This window comes from Esox lucius, chromosome 3, assembly GCF_011004845.1.
Source record: "Esox lucius isolate fEsoLuc1 chromosome 3, fEsoLuc1.pri, whole genome shotgun sequence".
NCBI classification, from domain to species: domain Eukaryota; kingdom Metazoa; phylum Chordata; class Actinopteri; order Esociformes; family Esocidae; genus Esox; species Esox lucius.
In genome coordinates this window covers 31429032-31452369 of record NC_047571.1, presented here as the reverse complement: position 1 = coordinate 31452369, position 23338 = coordinate 31429032, and the positions used below count along the sequence as shown (strand labels likewise).

Sequence of the window (23338 nt, the reverse complement as noted above, 5' to 3'; positions counted from 1 at the left end):
GAATGTTTGGCCTTGTTACAGACACACAAGGTGAAAATGGCAATTAAAGGTGAAATCCCACACCTGTGGGACACAATTTGCTTTACAGATGGTACATATATTACCAATTCTCCAAGGGTATGCATACTTTTGAGCACAACTGTAGCTGTGATGGTCAGGTGTCCACATACGTATGGCCATATACTGTATGTTTGAGAAGTAACAGTATGTCTGTCTGAATATAAAACCAACTTGACCTTGGTGTTGATCCTTTCAAACAGATTACTTCAAGATGAAGTGTCTTGGATGTGGATATCAAGTTGAGGAATCACACAAATTCTGCAGTGAATGTGGCCTCAGATTGTTTCCCCAATCCCAAATCTGCATCTCAGGTAATATATTTTTATTTTATTTTAACAATTTCTTTCCCAATTATGCAACATATTAACAGTAATACTCCAATAAATTAATATTTATTACTGCATATACACTCATCTAAAGGATTATTAGGAACACCATACTAATACTGTGTTTGACCCCCTTTCGCCTTCAGAACTGCCTTAATTCTATGTGGCATTGATTCAACATGGTGCTGAAAGCAATCTTTAGAAATGTTGGCCCATATTGATAGGATAGCATCTTGCAGTTGATGGAGATTTGTGGGATGCACATCCAGGGCACGAAGCTCCCGTTCCACAACATCCCAAAGATGCTCTATTGGGTTGAGATCTGGTGACTGTGGGGGCCATTTCAGTACAGTGAACTCATTGTCATGTTCAAGAAACCAATTTGAAATTATTCAAGCTTTGTGACATGGTGCATTATCCTGCTGGAAGTAGCCATCAGAGGATGGGTACATGGTGGTCATAAAGGGACGGACATGGCCAGAAACAATGCTCAGGTAGGCCGTGGCATTTAAACGATGCCCAATTGGCATTAAGGGGCCTAAAGTGTGCCAAGAAAACATCCCCCACACCATTACACCACCACCACCAGCCTGCACAGTGGTAACAAGGCATGATGGATCCATGTTCTCATTGTTTTTCATTCATTCATCTTCTTCCGCTTCATCCGGGGCCGGGTCTCGGGGGCAGCAGTCTAAGCAGAGATGCCCAGACTTCCCTCTCCCCAGACACTTCCTCCAGCTCTTCCGGGGGGACACTGAGGCGTTCCCAGGCCAGCCGGGAGACATAGTCCCTCCAGCGTGTCCTAGGTCTTCCCCGGGGTCTCCTCCCGGTGGGAAGGGACCGGAACACCTTCCCAGGAAGGCGTTCCGGAGGCATCCGAAACAGATGCCCAAGCCACCTCAGCTGACCCCTCTCGATGTGGAGGAGCAGCGGCTCTACTCTGAGCTCCTCCCGGGTGACTGAGCTTCTCACCCTATCTCTAAGGCAGGGGTGTCAAACCGGTTCCATGGAGGGCCGAGTGTCTGCAGGTCTTTGGGTTTTCCTTTAAATTGGTTCCCAGGTCAGACCTGAACAACCAGGTGGGGGTAGAAATTAACCAATTAGTGAACTCATTAATCAATCAGGTACAAGGTGAGAGCGAAAACCTGCAGACACTCGGCCCTCCGTGGAACCGGTTTGACACCTGTGCTCTAAGGGATCGTTCAGCCACCCTGCGGAGAAAGCTCATTTCGGCCACCTGTATCCGGGATCTTGTCCTTTCGGTCATGACCCAAAGCTCATGACCATAGGTGAGAGTAGGAACGTAGATTGACCGGTAAATCGAGAGCTTCGCCTTGCGGCTCAGCTCTTTCTTCACCACGACAGGCCGATGTCAATCTCCCGTTCCATCCTTCCCTCACTCGTGAACAAGACCCCTAGATACTTAAACTCCTCCACTTGAGGCAAGCACTCTCCACAACCTGTTCTCATTCTGTTTACGCCAAATTCTGACTCTACCATCTGAATGTCTCAACAGAAATTGAGACTCATCAGACCAGGCAACATTCTTCCAGTCTTCAACTGTCCAATTTAGGTGAGCTCGTGCAAATTGTAGCCTCTTTTTCCTATTTGTAGTGGAGATGAGTGGTACCCGGTGGGGTCTTCTGCTGTTGTAGCCCATCCGCCTCAAGGTTGTGCGTGTTGTGGCTTCACAAATGCTTTGCTGCATACCTCGGTTCGGTTGTAACGAGTGGTTATTTCATTCAAAGTTGCTCTTCTATCAGCTTGAATCAGTCGGCCCATTCTCCTCTGACCTCTAGCATCAACATGGCATTTTCGCCCACAGGACTGCTTCATACTGGACGTTTTTCCCTTTTCACACCATTCTTTGTAAACCCTAGAAATGGCTGTGCGTGAAAATCCCAGTAACAGAGCAGATTTTGAAATACTCAGACTGGCCCGTCTGGCACCAACAACCATGCCACGCTCAAAATTGCTTAAATCACCTTTCTTTCCCATTCTGAGTTTCAGTTTGGAGTTCAGGAGATTGTCTTGACCAGGACCACACCCCTAAATGCATTGAAGCAACTGCCATGTGATTGGTTGATTAGATAATTGCATTAATGAGAAATTGAACAGGTGTTCCTAATAATCCTTTAGGTGAGTGTATATTCACCTGCTACACATTGATCTACATGTCTACAATTATATATATATATACTACACATACCGTACGTAAAACCACATTTCTATATAATATACCCAATCTTCAAATAAATCCACTGACAAAGAAATGATCAGTCTATAATTTTATTGGTAGGTTTATTTGAACACTGTTATTAATTGATTTGCATTTTAATGAGTGAAATAGGTATTCGACCCCTTTGCAAAACATGACTTAGTACTTGGTGGCAAAACCCTTGTTGTCAATCACAGAGGTCAGACGGTTCTTGTAGTTGGCCACCAGGTTTGCACACCTGGTTTTGTCCCACTCCTCTTTGCAGATCTTCTCCAAGTCATTAAGGTTTCAAGGCTGACATTTGGCAACTTGAACCTTTAGCTCCCTCCACAGGGGGGACCTTAATGTGCTTCTTCTTGAGCCACTCCTTTGTTGCCTTGGCCGTGTGTTTTGGGTAATTGTCATGCTGGAATACCCATCCACGAAGCATTTTCAATGCCCTGGCTGAGGGAAGGAGGTTCTCACCCAAGATTTGACGGTACATGGCCCTGCCCATCGTCCCTTTGATGCTGTGAAGTTATCCTGTCCCCTTAGCAGATAAACACACCCCCAAAGCATAATGTTTCCACCTCCATGTTTGACGGTGGGGATGGTGTTTTTGGGGTCATAGGCAGCATTCCTCCTCCTCCAAACACAGCGAATTGAGTTGATGCCAAAGATCTTGATTTTGGTCTCATCTGGCCATAACACTTTCACCCAGTTCTCCTATAAACCATTCAGATGTTCATTGGCAATCTTCAGATGGGCCTGTACATGTGCTTTCTTGAGCAGGGGGACCTTGGGGGCGCTGCAGGATTTCAGTCCTTCACGGCATAGTGTGTTACCAATTGTTTTCTTGGTGACTATGATCCCAGCTGCCTTGACAAGATTCTCCCGTGTAGTTATGGGCTGATTCCTCACCGTTGTCATGATCATTGCAACTCCACGAGGTGAGATCTTGCATGGAGCACCAGACCGAGGGAGATTGACAGTTCTTAAGTTTTTCTTCCATTTGAGAATAATCGCACCAACTGTTGTCACCTTCTCACCAAGCTGCTTGGCATAGGTCTTGTAATCGATTCCAGCCTTGTTGTCACGGCTTCGGGGGTTGAGAGGAGCAAGGAGGAACCGGAGAAGGCGTGATGGAATGAAGGTTTAATGTTTCTCAGCGAGAGAAATCAGTACAGGTATAACAAAGCGTTGAACAGCTCTTCCATTTAGTAGAGACAATTACACACAAAGACAGGGGGAGCAGAGGGAACATATATACCGGGGGAAACAGCGATGATGAGGAACAGGTGCACAAACGAGACACAGGTGAAATGTATGATGAAGACGGTGGCGTCAGAAAGCAGGTGACGTCGACCGCTGGGGCCCGCCCGCTGCAGGGGGAGGTGAACCAGCAGAGGTCGCAGTTGTCACAGTACCCCCCCCCTGACGCGCGGCCCCAGCCGCGCGACGACACCGGCCTCGGGGCCGACCCGGGGGGCGCGGAGCAGGGCGGTCCGGCCGACGCTGATGGAAGTCGCGGACAAGGACGGGAGCCAGGACGTCCTTCACCGGAACCCAGCTCCGCTCCTCCGGGCCGTACCCCTCCCACTCCACGAGGTACTGGAGGCCCCCCGCCCGGCGCCTCGAGTCGATGATGGAGCGGACAGAGTACGCCGGGGCCCCCTCGATGTCCAGAGGGGGAGGGGGCACCTCCCGCACCTCACACCCCTGGAGGGGACCATCCACCACCGGCCTGAGGAGAGACACATGAAACGAGGGGTTAATACGGTAGTCGGGGGGAAGGCGTAACCGATATGTTACCTCGTTGACTCTCCTCAGGACTTTAAAAGGCCCCACAAACCGCGGGGCCAGCTTCCGGCAGGGCAGGCGGAGGGGCAGGTCCCTGGACGAGAGCCAGACCCGGTCGCCCGGCCGATACACCGGGGCCTCCCCGCGGTGGCGGTCTGCATAGGTCTTTTGACGGCGGACAGCGAGCCGGAGGCGGGATTGTACTGCCTCCCATGTGCCCGCTGCCCGCCGGAACCAGTCGTCCACCGCAGGGGTACCGGTCTGGCTCGGCGTCCACGGCGCCAGGACCGGCTGGTAGCCCAGGACGCACTGGAACGGCGTCACGCCCGTGGAGGAGTGGTGCAGAGAATTCAGTGCGTATTCTGCCCACGGCAGAAACTCTGCCCACTCCCCCGGCCGGTCCTGGCAGTAGGACCGGAGGAACCTACCCACTTCTTGATTGACCCGTTCCACCTGCCCGTTGGACTGGGGATGGTAGCCCGAGGTCAGGCTGACCGAGATCCCCAGGTGCTGCATAAATGCCTTCCACACCCTAGACGTGAATTGGGGACCCCGGTCAGACACGATGTCCTCGGGCACCCCATAGTGCCGGAAGACGTGTGTGAACAGGGCCTCCGCGGTCTGTAGGGCAGTAGGAAGGCCGGGCAGAGGCAAGAGGCGGCAGGACTTCGAGAACCGATCCACAACGACCAGGATGGTGGTATGGCCCTGGGAAGGGGGGAGATCCGTCAAGAAATCAACAGAAATGTGGGACCATGGCCGTTGTGGAATGGGCAAGGGGTGCAACTTGCCCACAGGTAGGTGCCGGGGTGCCTTACTCTGGGCACACACCGAGCAGGAAGAGACGTATACCCTCACGTCCTTGGCTAAAGTGGGCCACCAGTACTTACCGGCCAGGGCGCGCACTGTTGGCCCGATGCCAGGATGACCGGAGGAGGGAGATGTATGCGCCCAGTAGATGAGGCGGTCGCGGACAGACGCCGGCACATACGTACGGCCCTCAGGGCATGTGGGCGGAGAGGGCTCGTCGCGCTGCGCTCCGGCGATGTCCGCGTCCAGTTCCCATACCACCGGTGCCACGATGCATGACTCCGGGAGCACGGGAGCATCATCCACTGGCCTCTCCCCCGTGTCATGCTGGCGGGACAGCGCGTCAGCCCCGACGTTCTTACTCCCCGGCCTGTAGGTGAGAGTAAACACAAACCGGGTGAAGAACATAGCCCACCTTGCCTGGCGAGGGGTCAGCCTCCTCGCTGCCCGCATGTACTCCAGGTTCCGGTGGTCAGTCCAGACGAGGAAAGGGTGTTTAGCCCCCTCTAACCAGTGCCTCCACGCCGACAGAGCTCGAACCACGGCCAGCAGCTCACGATCACCAATGTCGTAGTTCCGCTCCGCCGCACTGAGCTTCTGGGAGAAGAAGGCACAGGGACGGAGCGTGTTACGACACCCCGTCCGTTGGGAGAGGATGGCACCGAGCCCACAATCGGACGCGTCCACCTCCACGATGAACTGGAGCGACGGGTCGGGATGGGCCAGGACCGGAGCGGTGGTGAAACGGTGTTTCAGTTCCACAAACGCCCGCTCCGCGTCCACGGTCCACCGCAACCGGGTCGCCCCCCCCTTCAGAAGGGAGGTGATCGGAGCCGCGACCTGGCTAAAGCCCCGGATAAACCTCCTATAGTAATTAGAGAAGCCTAAGAAACGTTGCACGTCCTTAACCGTGGTTGGGGTCGGCCAATTACGCACGGCGTCAATGTGAGGCTCCTCCATAGCCACACCTGTGCTGGAAAAGCGATATCCCAGGAAGGACACAGACGACTGGAAAAACAGACACTTCTCGGCTTTCACGTACAGGTCATGCTCCAGCAGTCGAGCCAGCACTCTGCGCACTAACGAGACATGTTTGGCGCGGGTGGCAGTGAATATCAAGATGTCATCAATATACACTACCACTCCTTCGCACAACAAGTCCCGGAATACGTCGTTGACGAATGACTGGAAGACTGAAGGAGCATTCATCAACCCGTACGGCATCACTAAATACTCGTAATGGCCAGACGTGGTACTAAAAGCGGTTTTCCACTCGTCTCCTTCCCGGATACGCACCAGGTTATAGGCACTCCTGAGGTCTAATTTAGTGAAAAAGCGGGCCCCGTGCATCCTCTCCACCTCCGCAGAGATCAAAGGGAGAGGGTAGCGGAACGGAATGGTGATCTTGTTCAGCGCCCGGTAATCGATGCACGGGCGCAAACCACCGTCCTTCTTTTTCACAAAAAAGAAACTCGAGGAGACCTGTGACTTGGAGGGCCTGATGTAGCCCTGTTCCAACGCTTCCGTAACGTAGGCGTTCATAGTCTCCGTTTCGGTGCGGGACAGTGGATACACGTGACCCTTCGGGAGTGCGGCTCCATCAACGAGGTCTATCGCACAATCCCCCAGCCGGTGTGGTGGCAACACAGCAGCCTTGGCTTTGGAGAAAACCGTAGCCAAGTCCCTGTATTCGGGGGGAATGGGCACGGCGGGCGCACTGTCTGGACTTTCCACCGAGGTCGAGCCAACGGAAACACCCAAACACCTACCCTGGCACTTCCGCGACCACCCCGACAGACGTCGACTAGACCAGGAGATGAAGGGGTCGTGTAGGGACAACCAGGGGAAACCTAAAACGACTGGGAACGTGGGTGAGTCGATGATGTGAAATGAAACGGTTTCGCTGTGTCGGCTGTCGGTAATCAGGAGGAGGGGAACAGTGCAACTCGTGACCAGACCTGACCCTAGTGGCCGGCTGTCTAAAGCTCTCACGGGCAGGGGGGTGGCGAGGACCTGGAGGGGTATGCGTGACCGCAGGGCAAAAGACCTATCCATGAAATTCCCAGCTGCGCCTGAGTCTACCAGCGCCTTACACCGGGAAATCAGCGGAAAGCCGGGGAACCTAACAGGAACAGTGCACATAGAGAGGGAAGAGGTTAGTGGCGAATGTGCATGTGCTACCTGGGGTGACGCGGAAGTGCCATGCCTGTCGCCTCTCGACTCAGGGAGGGAGGTGCGGTGTGGTGCAGTAGTACGGCCTCGTCGCCCCTTGGAGGCACTCCGCACCTGCCCTCCCCGACGTCTGCCCGGCAGTGCAGCCGTCCCCAATTCCATGGGGACGGCGGTGTCAGGTTGGCAGGGTGGAACGGACGGGCCTCTTCCGGGACGTCCTCGGGCAGCCAGCAGGTTGTCGAGACGGATGGACATGTCAACCAGCTGATCGAAGGAGAGGGACACGTCTCGACAAGCCAGCTCCCTCCGGACGTCCTCGCGAAGGCTGCAACGGTAATGGTCGATTTGAGCCCGTTCGTTCCACCCTGATCCCGCTGCCAGGGTCCGGAACTCCAGTGCGAACTCCTGCGCCGACCTCGTCCCCTGCCGTAGGTGGAACAGCCGTTCACCCGCCTCTCTTCCTTCGTGTGGATGGTCGAACACGGCTCGGAAGCGGCGGGTGAACTCGGCGTAGCTGCCCTGGGTGGGCTGCTCGGTGTTCCAGACGGCGGTGGCCCACTCCAGGGCTTTTCCGGACAGGCAGGAGACGAGCGAGGTGATCTTCTGTGCCTCGGTCGGCGCAGGGTGCATCGCCTGGAGCGCGATGTCCAGCTGTAGAAGGAATCCCTGGCAGCGGTCCGCCGCCCCGTCGAAATCCCTGGGTAAGGGGAGATGCAGTGCCCCCATGCTCGGCGGCACGGCAGGGGCAGGCGGAGAAACGGCCGGTGCTGCGGGGGTCTGCTGGCTCAGCTCTAGGCGCTGCACCGCTTTTAAGACATTGTCCATTGCAGCGCCTAGGCTGGCCAGCATCGTTGAATGTACCTGGACCGCCTCCGCAACACCGACCTCGCCTGTGGCTCCCGTGGGCTCCATATCCTTGCTGTTGTATATTAGGTGTGTAATTCTGTCACGGCTTCGGGGGTTGAGAGGAGCAAGGAGGAACCGGAGAAGGCGTGATGGAATGAAGGTTTAATGTTTCTCAGCGAGAGAAATCAGTACAGGTATAACAAAGCGTTGAACAGCTCTTCCATTTAGTAGAGACAATTACACACAAAGACAGGGGGAGCAGAGGGAACATATATACCGGGGGAAACAGCGATGATGAGGAACAGGTGCACAAACGAGACACAGGTGAAATGTATGATGAAGACGGTGGCGTCAGAAAGCAGGTGACGTCGACCGCTGGGGCCCGCCCGCTGCAGGGGGAGGTGAACCAGCAGAGGTCGCAGTTGTCACACTTGTGTAGGTCTACAATCTTGTCCCTTACATCTTTGGACAGCTCTTTGGTCTTGGACATGGTGGAGAGTTTGGAATCTGATTGATTGATTGCTTCTGTGGACAAGTGTCTTTTATACAGGTAACAAGAGTGTGCTCCTAATCTCAGCTCATTACCTGTATAAAAGACACCTGGAAGACAGAAATCTTTCTGATTGAGAGGGGATCTAATACTTATTTCACTCATTAAAATGCAAATCAATTAATAACATTTTTGACATGCTTTTTTCTGGATTTTTTTGTTGTTATTCTGTCTCTCACTGTTCTAATAAACCTACCATTAAAATTATAGACTGTTCAATTCTTTGTCAGTGGGCAAACGCACAAAATCAGCAGGGGATCAAATAATTTTCCCCCTCACTGTACATATGTACACATACACAGTTTGCTAAGACATATGTATGTTAAAGAAAAATTGCTATAGACCTTAACTACCAATCCCCCTTACCCACCCCAACCTCTCCCTCTCCTGATGCACACATTAAAAAAATAAATAAAATAAATGTAATAATAATAAAAATAAAGAATAAAAATAAATAAATATTATAAATATATATATGTAAATTCACAAATATAAAATGGAAAGAAATAAATATATTAAAGTTATACCATTTTGTTTCTTTTGCAACTCTTTGGGCTTACATATTTCCCTACATTTCAAGCTTTAACCAATATTATTCCTTACAAATTCAATAATCACTGTCCAAGCCTTAATTGTTCCTTGACTAGCACAATAAATTCTTGCTGTTGATAATTCCAGTGATATAACCTCTAAAAGATACTGAATACATTGATTAAACCTGAGTGTGGTGATTGCCATCTTAGAGCTAATGTCTTTTTTGCGGCAGTTCTGCAAGAAGTAATCTTCTCTGGTCCACTGTAAGATTTAAAGTGTTATCATCATCAAGTGACAGAATAGGTGCAAGGCCTTGAATATCATTTTTTATAGCTTTTTTCAAAAAAAATTATCTACCTGTCTAATACTAACCATTGTGGGCCATTGAGCTTTGTTCAGGATAATGAGATCACAGCAGTCACATTTTCAGATGGGACCATTTCAGAGCGACAAACACCCGTGACCTGTGACGCAGAGGATGAACGAAATGCACCAACATGGAGCAAGACTGACACACCCCTGGCACACTGCAGTGAAGAACCAGGTGGAAATGTCAGGAAAAAGGTGCCAACACCCACTAGAAAACACAATATATGCAGTTTGAGGATTGCTAAATCTGAATCTGAGTAATTCCATAACAGTTGATATAAGTGGGTATAATGTTGTATTTCATGGCATAAACAAGCTAGAGCCTTTTCTATGTCTCCTTAAATAAGGCTTTTAACGTATCTCTGTGAGTATTTTTCTACATTTCTTTAAATGACTATCATTAGGTCAGATGGTTATGATTATTATTATGAAATTATAAAATCAACGTTCCTTAGTGTCTTGTCAACTCGGTGCTATTACGAAATGACATCAAGGGAACCCAGTGAAATTAACAGGGAAGGGAAGTGCTTTTATTACAGTATGTTATGAGGCTTAATTTGTTCCTACTTTGTTTGCAGAGTGAAGACTCCTCCAATATTACTGAACACCGTACAGAGACGTGTCAAGAGGAAGAGAAGTCGTCTGCAGCTCCAGCGGTGGATGTCCCTCTAGGCAACACTGTCACATCCGCTGGCGCTCCCACCATTCCTATAGCCTCTCCAATCCCACCCCCCCATCAGAGACCACCAGAACACCAAGATGCACATCCATCAGAGGTAGATGTGGGCACCCACATGAATGAGCCCAACACTAGCCTACCCAGTTCTACTTCGGTGACGAAGGAGTTGCCTGAGAAGACACCTGAGACAGCTGATCTGAACACAGGAAGGCCTGTTTTAGACTCAACTCAGCCAGCCAGGAGACCCCTAGGTGAGGATGTCCTGGAGGGAACATCACAAGGGTCAAGAAAATCAACAAAAAGCCTTGAAAATGACGGTAACACAGACATTAAAGTTCCAGATGAGCTGAAGACATCTAGTAACCAGACTGTCAGGAATATCAAGAATGAAGCAAACTCACAGAAGTGTGCTGAACAATCAGAAATCCCTGATGACCACCGGGTTGAACCAAATAACAATCAGACACAACCGCCTGGTCCTCCTCACTTAGCAACGCCAGAGTTACCTGAGAAGACAGGCTCATCCACAGATGAGAGCAAGGATCTGGTCAAAGGAGAACAGCGCTCAGCTTCAAGTCTCCCAGACGGGCAAAAGTCATATAAAGACGCTCTAATGGGGGCCTCTAAAGAGACACTGGTTGGTCTGTCCCGCAGGCCAGAGTTTGGGGCCAATCACCAGAGAGAAAATGAATTTAACTCATCCCATGAAGCAGAGGTAATACAAGGTTTTCTATTTTGTTATTTTTGGTAATGAACTGCACTTTATAGTACCGTCACCACACTCTAAAAGGAAAAGCTTCTTGGTGGGTCATTTAGGGCTTCATCCCACTGAAACTGTGGAGGGACCCCCAGAAGTTCTCCAAGAACCATTATTTTTTTTGTGTGTAGGGTATAGGTCACTCTTAGGGTTAGGATAGGGTTAGTGCTAGCATTAGTATATCGTTGAAATGTTGTTGACAGATGGTGAAAATCTTCTGAAACATCTACAAACCCTCTACAGGGGACTATTCAAATAAAACAAAACCAATCTTGCATTCATTCAGGCTGGCGACAAGCCTCAAGAATCAACGGAAGTGTTTTCCAAGCCAAACCAGGAACCAGAGAATCTGAGTAATGTCAGTGGTAATGTTTCCAAGTCATCTATTACTGACCCCTTACCTGCAAATAAAGACATGCCCCCAAACCAACGCAGTGAAGACAGATTCCAGCAGGAGTCCTGGAATGATAAGCCGATGATGCCTCTGCTGTAAGTTTAGCTTGTGTAGACACTGTCCCTTCCACGGTTTGATTCATGTTTTATTGGTTTATTCTCAGAGCTTCTACTTCATTAGCCAGTTTTCTGATGGGCAAGGTTTGGCCGTTCCACAACTTCAAAATCACAAATTACATTTGACAACAGAAAACGCAGACTAATGTAATTGGAACTGACGCTGTTTTGAGTCTGTGCTCATCAGACTCAAACAACTGAATACATATTTTTCTGTAATCCAAATAGATCACAAAACACAGAAACGTTTCCGGGTAGTGATAAAATCACTATATACTTCCATGCCATTATATCCAAAGAATACAAACTGAACCCTCAACATGACAGGATATTCTTGAGGTCTGGAAGATTGTTTGGAGATTGGAATAAAGATGGTGTGGAAATGAATATCACCCGGTAGGAACTACTTCAAATAATTTGATTTCACAATCAAGTGTGTTTAGATAAATAATATACATTTTACATATTAAAACTTATGACTAAAATACCTCCTCTTTCACCAACAACTGAATGTGTCATTTCTAGATAGGTTAATGGATTTCAACCTGTTTCTGCCATAATATTTTAGTTGCTATGTCTGTTGTTTACACAGGGGTTTGGGGAAGGATAGATTTCTTCTTGCTGGACAAGTGATGATATCCATCATGAATAAGAATGAAACCTACTGCATTCCCTACAAATATTATGTTCATAAATTAAATGGGATGATGTATGAAGGAAATTATGAGTGCATAATTCAGACATCCTCAAACCTAGTTTGCAACCGGGTTTTGATCATCAAGCCATATCTTTTGACGCATCAAGGTACAGAAGTAATTCAAATGACAAGTTCCTTATTATCCTGTCTTACACAGTTTTAAATTGTTAAGGAGATTTAGTAAAATGTTTAGATTTATATTGCTTAAAAAAAAAAGAAGGGAACACTTAAATCACACATCGGGTCTCAGTGAACTAAATGTATTTAAGATCAAAATCTTTACATTACGTTGTGCAATTCGTTGAGAACAAAATGACTTAACAACGGTCAATGGAAAGCAAATTCACCAACCGATTGAGGGCTGGATTCAAACTCACACTGAAAATCAAATCACACAGGCTGTTCCAACTTGTGTGAATTTCATCACAGAAACTCATAATATGACTCAGTAGTCTGTACGGCCCCCATGTGCCTGTATGCACTCCCAACAAAATCTGGGCATGCTCCTGATAAGAGGCCAGATGGTGTCCTGGGGGATCTCCTCCCAGACCTGATTCAGGGCATCAGTGGACCCTCGACAGTCTGTGGTGCTACTGGGTTGGCTAGCACATGGAGGTTTGTGCAAACCACCAAAATATGCCTCCCCAGACCATCACTGACCCACCGCCAAACCGGTCATGCTGGATGATGTTGCAGGCAGCATAACGTTCACCACAGCATCTCCAGACTCCAGTCTGTCACATGCTCAGTGTGAACCTGCTCTAATCTGTGAAGAGAACGGTGTGCCAATAGTGGACCTGCCAATTCTGTTGTTCTCTGGCGAATGCCAATCGAGCTGCACAGTGCTAGGCTGTGAGCACATGTCCCACTAGAGGACGACTCTGGCAGTGCTCCTCCTGTTCCTCCTCGCACAAAGGAGCAGATACCGGTCCTGCTCCTGGGTTGATGTTCTTCTACGTCCCTGTCCAGCTCTTCTTGTGTAACAGCCCATCTCCTGGTATCTCCTACATGCTCTTGAGACTGTACTAGGAGAAACAGCAAATCTTCTTGCGATGTCATGTATGGATGTGCCATCCTCGAGGAGCTGGACTACCTGTGCAACCTGAATGGCCTACAGGTACCGCCTCATGCTACCAGTAGTGACAAGGACACTAGCAAAACACAAAACTAGATAAGAATCAGTCAGGAAGGATAAAGAGAGAGCAATTGTCTGTGGCCACCACCTGCAAAATCATTCCCTTTTTGGGGGTTGTCTTGCTGTTGCCTCTCCAGTGCACCTGTTGTCTCTTTCATTTACACCAAAACAGGTGACATTGATCGCTTATGCTTCCTAACTGGACAGATTGATTTCCCTGAAGTTTAATTGACTTGGTTTTATACTGTGATGATTACGTGTTCCCTTAATTTTTTGAGCAGTGTTTTAATATATGTTTATAAGTCACTTTGCTATTTCTAACAGAAAATGGGTAACAAAACATTGGAATTAATTCAATTATACAATTATACAATTATATACAATTATATACAATTATACATTATTTATACTATATTTTCTTTAGGAGAATGGCACCAGTATGATGATATCATATATCCAGAAGTGAAAAGAAGCTGGTTTCAATTTTGGGATAGTCCTGTAGAGACCTACGTGGTTAAGGGAAGACGACTAGCTGGAGAAGTGATGCTGAAAACCATCTTTGACCTTCTGAAAACCTGGAGTGAAGTGAATGTGAGAAACTTCTTTTCACAACTCCAGCAGTTCTATTTCACATACAGCTGTCCTTGTGTCTTCGATGGCGAGACAAAACCATGGGGTTTACCATTTGGAAAAACAGAGGTACTTCTTACTACTGAATTTTATAATAAGCTTCTTGAAATAGTTATTGTGATATGGACAACGTTTCATATTTAAATTTACTCAAACTGATGTGAAATCTTTAAGGTCCAGGACCGTAATTATTTAACATGCTGTGCATTCCCTCCGTACATATTCTCAGGTGAACAGCCTTCTGAAAGAGTTAATGGCAGAAAACGTAGCTCCCCGGTCACAAAAGAGCGGAGGAAACCCTGAGGTTTTTATCTCTGACCCACTGAAAGCAGGAATTGTTATCCTGCTGGTGTACTGCACGTTTGGATTGAAAGAGGACGACCGCGGTCGTCTTGCATCTCTATGTCAGTGGCTCTGCCTGCCTAAAAAGCCAAGAGAACATTTCTTTGCCTACTGGACAGAATTGATCAAAGGCCTGCCAAACATAGCTGGGTACATTTTAATAGTCTTTTACTTAAAACATCACAACACAGATTTCAATAATGCTAAAATAATTTGGATGTTTTAAAGGCCGAACGTTTCCTGTTATGAATCACGTGCTACCTGATCTCTTCTCCAGTGTGGAAGACATAGTTGAGTCACTGTGCATCCGTGCAAGAGAAGAGAGACTTCAAAACTGGATCCTGGTCATTCCTCTACTGCATCTGCTTAAAGGAGCCAGCAAGCCATTTGAACCCATGTCACTGACCATGGATCCACAGTCTGACAACTGGACTGGGCTTAAAGGCATCAGAACAACAGACCACTGGGAAGACACCAGGTATGGACCAAAGAGAACTGTTTGTTAGTAAAGTTGCATTTGTTGGTATCCTATATTTATTACTGAATACTGAATTTTATATTTTGATCAGAACCCAAGCTGGTTTGTTTTCTCACTGTACATTGCCTGTGTTAGTGTTTCACAATCTTAACATGACCCCAACTCTAAATCCAGGGAGATGAGGAGTCTCATGACACAGAACAAACATCTGGTCGAGGTGGATCATCTGCTTGTGCGATCCTGGATGCTCCTGCTGCAGTTGGAAGACTTGCCAGGCTTTGTATCGGCCATCGATGTGGGTGTCCTGGACACTCTTTACTGTCTACAGTTCAGGCTTACAGTGAAGTCTGGAACATATAACTTTGACTATATGGTATGTTTCCTTGGTTGGATTTAGTTTCATTTAACAATAAGTGAAACTACTATTCAGTTCACTGTAAATGTAGATATGTAACTCTAGATGAGGCCAATCACGTTGTTAATCCATATTGCTGCTTTGAGGAATTACTGATCTATTGTTCCTAATAATAACATGTCATTATTTACCTAGCAACCGGTGGGAAAGTTACTGTTACATCTTATTGCAAAAATGAATGGACAAGAAAACAGGTAAATGGTATTTTCTAGCAATTTAGATTTAAAGTACAGAATGCATGTTATGTATCTTTTCAACTGTTCAGAAATTAACACATACAGTATTCAGTTTCTAGTCCCCCCACTTAAAAGACTGAAGTATTCAAACAAAGTCCTTTGAAATGAATTAAATTAGGCAAATGTGTAGTATTTCGTCACACATTACTTGCACTTATTAACTACTCCAGTTTGAAGTAGATTTTTATGTTTATTACCTGCCATAACATTGGTTAATTGCAGTTAGTGACCCAAAACCTCTTTAACTTTCTCACTCATCAATTTGATAATTCAATCATGATTGTCCTTAATCATTACATTATGAAGATTGATTCATTCTCCGGCCATTTACCAAGACTGATCTTACATACGCCCAATCTAAAATCCAAAATGGGAGTCAACATTTTTTGTCACTGTCGATAGATATGGTGAGTGTATAACACAGTTTGACCCTGACGCATGAATTATAATTTCTTGTTGTTATTAGAGATAACAGATATGGAGGACTTTGCTTGAAAACAGCCGTGGGAGTTCTGGAGACAATCTGTAAGACAGATTCACATCTTTATGAGATTCCACTGCACTGTCTGAGTCTCATCTGTCTGACTGTAGAGAAGTTCCTATCTGTGGGAAGCTCCGGTCCACAGGTAACCCTAAGTTAAAGTATTTTGCATTCTAAATATTTGTCCATTTGAATATCTTTTGTAGTTCAATTCCATGTGACCAAATACAATAATATGCAGAACAATAGTCCTGACAGACGAAATTAAATGACACAATAGCATATTGTATTTCAGTAATCCTCAACTCGTTCATGTTTTTATAGTACATGTCCATGTAACTCTGGTTGACTGCAAATATATTTGAAATGTCAAGAAAAATATGTTATACTGTGATACTGCAAAATATACAAATTACTTTGTTCAACATCTTTTTTCTCAGTCTGAGGGAAGTAAAACAATAGAAGCAACGGAGCAGGCACTGAAAATCCTGAGAGACTGGCGGCGAAAAACATTACAGAGAAAATTGTTTACATCACAGACAGAGACTGAGGTAGGAATGGTACATTAAATGTAAAAACAATTTACTTTGTAGTAATTTAAATCTTCATTTACATAATTAGTTATGTATATTGCATGGCATAGTATTTCTGTATGTTCAGTGATCACCTCACAATCAGAGATTCATCATCAAGGTTCTTTTCTCTAGGTCTGGAACAGGTTGCTCTCAGTCTCTTTTGGGAACAAAGAGCTCAATGAACAATGGGGAAGTACTTTCCGGAAGGACTTTGAGGGAAAACTAAATCAGGTACTGATTATACTTAAATTACTTTTAAGTATATTTCAGTATTATTAAATCAAATGTAGAGTATAATTCAGTATAATTAAATCAAATATAGGGTATAATTCATTTACTGGGGCAATCTGTTACTGGGGCTTTTTTTACTTGGATATTGTGGTTTACTGTGTGTAAATAAAGCTGGAAAAAGTATTATTTTATGTGTTTTCTTATCAGGCTGTAAGGCAACAAAAGGTGAACATTTTGAAAGGGGTTGGTGACTTTGTATACCCACTGTATACTATAGTATAAAATAAAGCTCCACTGCATTAATTAAGAGACCACTGCACCTTTTTCTTTCCTTTCCATAAAAGTTGAAAAGGACAGTTTTGAGGGAGGAACAGAAGAAAAAGATGCAGTGGTCTCTTTTTCTGGAGCTGTATTTAGTTTACTAAAGTACAACACAAATGGTTGCAAAATAATACACTTTAACTTTTACACTTTTTTTGGCTTGGGTTATTTTGCGATTTGAGGTAAAAGGATTGCAAGTAAGCACGTTTATTTATATAGCACAATTCATACATACAGTGAATATAAAAAGTCTACACATCTCTGTTAAAATGTCAGGTTTTTGTGATGTTAAAGAATGAGACAAAGATAAATCATACCAGAACATTTTCCACTGTTTATGTGACCTATAATGTTAACAAACTGAAATCTTTGAGGGGGAAAAATGAATAAATAAAAACCTTACAACAACCTGGTTGTTGTGTGCACACCCTCTTATAACTGGGGATGTGGCTGTGTTCAGAATTAACCAATCACATTCAAAGTCATATTAAATAGAAGTAATTACACACCTGCCATAATTTAAAGTGACTCTGATCAATCACAAATAAAGTTCAGCTGTTCTAGTAGGATTTTCCTGACATTTTCTTAGTTGCATCTCAGAGCAAAAGCCATGGTCCGCAGAGAGCTTCCAAAGCATCAGAGGGATCTCATTGTTGAAAGATATCAGTCAGGAAAAGGGTACAAAAGACTTTCCAAAGCATTAGATATACCATGGAACACAGTGAAGACAGTCATCATCAAGTGGAGAAAATATGGCACAACAGAGACATTACCAAGAACTGGACGTCCCTCCAAAATGTATGAGAAGACGAGAAGAAAACTGATCAGGGAGGCTTCTGAGAGGCCTACAGCAACATTAAAGGAACTGCAGGAATTTCTGACAAGTACTGGCTGTGTGCTACATGTGACAACAATCTCTTGTATTCTTCATAGGAATGGGCTATGGGGTAGGGTGGCAAGACAGAACATTTTGGCATAATTCCAAAAGGTATGTTTGGCTCAAAAACAACACTGCATATCACCCAAAGAACACCATACCCTTGGTGAAGCATGGTGGTGGCATCATCATGCTTTGGTTCTGTTTTTCTTCAGCTGGAACCGGGGCCTTTCTCAGGGTGGAGGGAATTATGAACAGTTCCAAATACTGGGCAATTTTGGCACAAAACTTTCAGGCGTCTGTTAGAAAGCTGAAGATGAAGAGGAGGTTCATCATTCAGCATGACAACGATCCAAAGCACACAAAATCCACAAAAGCATGGCTTCACCAGAAGAAGATTAATGTTTTGGAATGGTCCAGCCAGAGCCAAGACCTGAATCCAATTGAACGTCTGTGGGGTGATCTGAAGAGGGCTGTGCACAGGAGATGTCCTTGCAATCAACAGATTTGGAGCGCTTTTGCAAAGAAAAGTGGGCAAATATTTCCATGTCAAGATGTGCCATGCTAATAGACTCCTACCCAAAAAGACTGAGTGCTGTAATAAAATCAAAAGGTGCTTCAACCAAGTGTTAGTTTAAGGGTGTGTACTCTTATGCAACCAGGTTATTGTGAGTTTTTATATTAAATGTTTCCCCCTCAAAGATTTGAGTTTGTTTTTCAACTGAATTGTTCACGTTATAGGTCACATTTAAGGTGGAAAACGTTCTGACCTGATTTATCTTTGTCTCATTATTTTATATCACAAGAACCTGCCATTTTAAACAGGGTGTGTAGATTTTTTATATCCACTGTAGAATCAATTAAATTTGCTTTCAAAGAAAAAGAAAATGCAATAGCATTAAAACGAATGCTTAAATGGAAACATCAAAACAACATCCTCATTTATAAAACAGAATAAGAACACAGAAATAGAATAAAGACGAGATAAAAACATAGGAAGCTATAAAAGCTGAAAGGCTAAATAGTATGGTTAAGTTAAGTTCAAGCGCTCAGTCATAGCCTTGTGAAAAGAGAAGTGTTTTTAACCTGGATTTAAAAATGTATACACTGGGGCACGTCTATGATCATCTGGTATTTATTCCAGTTGTGTGCAGCATAACTGCTAAACGCAGCTTGGCCATGTTTAGTTTGGCTCTACTATAGTATGTCTCGCTAGCAGAGTTTGTCCATCACTGTCCGAGACCTACTGATCTGTCGGTGTGCATATTATCTACCTGTAGTCTAATTTTGACAAAAATCCAATGTGTTGCAAAGTGCAATCTTCGGGCATTTGGTTGGAATCTGTCCCACTTTTGTTTTAGCTAAAACACACTTCTCTGTCTCTCTCCACTGTCTCCATCAATAGAGCATAAATTCCTGAAGAAAAAAATATATATTTCAAAGCTGTACTTTTTTTTTGGACTGTGTATCAATCAGGAAAAGCCCATGCATCTGGTTGAAATCTACTGTGACAAGATTGAAGATATGCAGAAGACAAGTCCTTCTTTGTGTAGCTCTCTGGAGAAATGTGCCATAGATGCAGTCACCTCCATTTGCAAGGTGAGGATAAATTATTTGATAATATACCTCAATTTGATCAACATTCATTCAAATACCTGTTATAGCAATGCTTAGTCCTATGTTGGGTCCTATGTTTTGTCCTATGTTGGGTCCCATGTTGGGTCCCATGTTGGGTCCCATGTTGGGTCCTATGTTGGGTCCTATGTTGGGATTGGGTATTTTCCAATTCATACTTCTTTTCCAATCAGGACAAGTCAAAACTTAGTGAGTTACTGAAGAATCGTGACTTCTGCAAGTTTGGAAAGCTGATGTCTGTGATAGTCCTGAAGTCCTGGCCAAAAACTGACAATGGGCTGTACGTTGAGGACGAGGAGTTGGTGATGGAGCATCTTCTCAGCTGGCCTTTGGCCAAAAGTCTCTTTGAAGAACAAGGTTCATATAAGTGATGATAACACAAGACACCCAAACAAAGCAAATAGGATTTGTTGGATTTTTATGCAATTTAATCCATAGAACACTTATTTGGAGGAAACGCTTTTGACATAGTGTTTTGACAGGAGTGGACTCCTCCAAAAACTCTCTGAGCCTTGTTTAAAGGTCATATCCCTCCCCATTTATTAAAAACGTGTACTCGCTGTGTTTACCTATTTTCAGGTGCAAATGGAGTGTTGTTTAACCAACTGAAAGATGAAGCTAAAGAGCAGATGGAAAAGGCAAGATCTGCGTTTTGTTCTGTGATCAACAAGTTAATCACCGGGAACATCCAGATTAAGATTCTCAATCAAGTCCTCAAAAGGAAAGAAGAACTCACGCAGCTGCTAAGGATAGGTGATTGGTCTAGGCAATATTCAAGAACAAACTACATCAATATTGTTCAATTTCAGAAGAAACACATTATCCTCAAACTGTAGTCTGTGTATCACCTCTAGTGTTTTTTCACAATAGATGACCTGTGTGATGATGGTCGTTGTCAGAATGGTACAGCCATGAAAGATTTACTGAAGTGGAGAGAGGAAGAAGTGGAGGCTGTCTGCAATGACAAAGAGATGGTTGACAGCCTTCTCATATTATGTCACAAACTCAAGGAACATCTCACAAGTGAGTCAAACTTTTTTACCACTGTATATATTACTCAAGGACATATAATATTTGTGAAAGTATAGATGTAATTTCCCTCATTCAAAACAGCACTGCAATGTGATAATTATGTATTTGAGGAGGTAATTAAGTAGTTTATGAAAATGCTCTACGATAACAAGTCATAACACGCTTCATCCCGAGGCTATTGCACATAGCAATGCAAAGATTTAGAATTGGACTTAGTGGGAATGACCAAAGAATTGGGGACCTTACTTAAGTTAGGTATTTGGCATAGTTATATTTTGGCTAATTTAAACAAATGTGAGTTGAGGCTCCTAATGGAAGCAGGACCCGGGCACATTCAGGTGAGTGTTAAGAGGAAAGTGTTGTGGGAGATTATTGTTTGGTTGATTGAGCTGACTAGGCCTATGCCTATGGGATTTGGGAATTTCTCCCAGTCTTTCTGTTCGATGGGTTGGTACCCCTGGCCCTTCACATTCTGGGGAATAATGTCTACGAACAAGATGACAATATGCAGAACCCCTTAGAATTTTGGAATGTTATAGCCTAGGTTCATTTGGTTCATTGCATGAGTTTCCTTAGAAAAGAAGTAGCTCATAAAAGTAGACATCATTCTCATGGTGGAGGTTCTCATTAATATCACATTAATCCACAGTTGACGTGAAAGAACTGGAGAGGAAAAACCTGGAGAACATAGATTTGATGAATCTTGATGAGTTCATGGAAGTTCACAGCTTTGACAAGGACTCCTCTAAAATGACCGGTGTAGTTACATACTTCAACTTCTGTGATGTCATCAGGCAGATGGCATCTAAACTTCATGCTATCAGGGAAAGCTTCATTTTAACCATGTGTTGGGAGAAACAAGCCAAAGGGCTTTCACACAAACAACTTGACACAAATGACGAAGAACTGCAGCCTGAGATGGAGAGGGAAGTGTTCACCCTTGACCTGATCCACCGCAAAATATTCCAGAGTTCCTACGATCATTACTACAAGATATATGAGAGTTTGCAATCTGGAACTATTTCACTGAAGGAGGTGGATAGCATCTTTGAAGCCTACAAAGGCAAGTACGAAGACTTGGAAAAGGAACTAAAGATTATGTGCAAGATGAACTATTCTGATAAAGGAAAATGGATCAAGGGAAGGATCCAGCAGATCCAACAGTACCATGATATATATCTGGCATTTGAATCAGCCAAGGTCATTATGACTGTCAAAGAGACAATATGTCCTCAAGGGGACTTCAAAGTGCTACAGACACTGCTGGATATGGTGAGTTGGCAATACATAAATTCAAAATGTTCACTTAAAAAAATTGATTTTGGTTGAATCTACTGTTACAAGTCTAATCTATAATCAAGCATTACAAGTCTATTCATGTGTACCATATTATTGTTTTTTACAGAATACTGAAGACTTCAAAGAAGAGAGTCTGAATTGCATTGATGATAATTTGTTGGAGATTAAGAAAGTTCTTGAGGACATCACAGAAATTCGTAGAAAATGTCTCAGAGAGCTCGGCCTGAGACAGAACTTTGTCAAATGGGTCAAAGAAGCCCTTGAAGGTGAGGTCATACTAGTAGATCCTACAAGTTAATACAGCATCAGAAGTTTTAGCCAAATTGTTGGGTTTTTCCATAACAAATTCATTGTTTGCATGGAAAACGGGACTTATGTTTTACTGTTGCAGACATCAATGAGTTGAAAGTGTTTGTGGACTTGGCCTCCATCTCTGCCGGAGAGAATGACATGGACGTGGACCGTGTAGCCTGCTTCCATGACGCCGTTCTTGGCTACTCCTCCATGTTATATGGGTTACCGCCGGACGCTGACTTTAATGCCTTCAAGGAGGCATTGAACAAACTATGGAAAGCACTTGGAAATGACTGCAAAATACCAAATAAGCTGGTTAGACTTAATGATAATTATGGCACATTTAATATTTTGGGGACATTTCTATTTAAACACTACACATAGTGGAGTTGTAGAACCATTTTAAAGTGTGTTTGATTTGAGCAACATTTGGCACTAAGGCACAAAGCACAAGAATGCATAAAAATGCAGTAATTCACACCCTTGAAATAAAGCTTGTATTTTCATTGATTCTTTCCTCGCGGGTTGCAGCGGGATACTGCACGACACTTGGAGTGGCTGAAAACAGTAAAGGACAGCCACGGGTCTGTGGAACTCTCCTCTCTATCATTAGCATCATCTATCAACACAAGAGGCGTCTACATTATCAGTGCACAAAACCAGCACAAGGTTTGGCCAGTAAAAGTGGAACGTAACTGTATTTTAAATGAGAATTGAATGATTTTTGCTTTACTATTGTCACACAACAATCTATTGGATCTCGTCCATTATTTTCTTCAATAGCTGAGTTTAGACAGTGCCCTGAAGCTGCAGATTCCAGAGCAGAAGAGTAATCAGATGCGCAACTATTCCTTGGAAGACTTGAAAGAGCTGCAGAATAAACTCATGCTGATGTCTGGAAAGGGGGAGCAAAGCAAGAGTGAAGTGGTTCACTTTACTGAGGTAATGTGATTGTATACCTTGAGGATCATCACACACCTGCAATTAGAGTGGTTGAACATTCTGATAATTAGATTTGCATGCTATCACTAGCTTGTTTCATGATTTGAA

General features: G+C 44.7%; 1 protein-coding gene across 3 annotated transcripts in view; it reads left to right on the top strand.

Moving 5' to 3' along the window:
* LOC105025015 (E3 ubiquitin-protein ligase rnf213-alpha) overlaps positions 1–23338 on the top strand; it is a 52177-nt gene that overhangs the window by 2947 nt on the left and 25892 nt on the right. Inside the window, exons 2-24 of one of the 3 annotated variants that reach the window (XM_034288999.1) lie at positions 261–371; positions 9741–9859; positions 10243–11058; positions 11387–11589; positions 11839–12006; positions 12203–12414; positions 13867–14141; positions 14302–14564; positions 14692–14892; positions 15067–15265; positions 15443–15501; positions 16010–16169; positions 16465–16575; positions 16732–16830; positions 19505–19627; positions 19837–20020; positions 20243–20416; positions 20534–20686; positions 21345–21967; positions 22101–22260; positions 22386–22603; positions 22820–22957; positions 23072–23230. In XM_034288999.1, coding sequence (XP_034144890.1) covers positions 272–371; positions 9741–9859; positions 10243–11058; positions 11387–11589; positions 11839–12006; positions 12203–12414; positions 13867–14141; positions 14302–14564; positions 14692–14892; positions 15067–15265; positions 15443–15501; positions 16010–16169; positions 16465–16575; positions 16732–16830; positions 19505–19627; positions 19837–20020; positions 20243–20416; positions 20534–20686; positions 21345–21967; positions 22101–22260; positions 22386–22603; positions 22820–22957; positions 23072–23230 — 4917 coding nt within the window. In that variant the 5' untranslated portion in view covers positions 261–271. Of the gene's footprint in view, positions 1–260; positions 372–9713; positions 9860–10242; positions 11059–11386; positions 11590–11838; positions 12007–12202; positions 12415–13866; positions 14142–14301; positions 14565–14691; positions 14893–15066; positions 15266–15442; positions 15502–16009; positions 16170–16464; positions 16576–16731; positions 16831–19504; positions 19628–19836; positions 20021–20242; positions 20417–20533; positions 20687–21344; positions 21968–22100; positions 22261–22385; positions 22604–22819; positions 22958–23071; positions 23231–23338 lie in introns of all 3 variants that reach the window. The other 2 variants (XM_034288996.1, XM_034288993.1) reach the window with 2 other exon arrangements.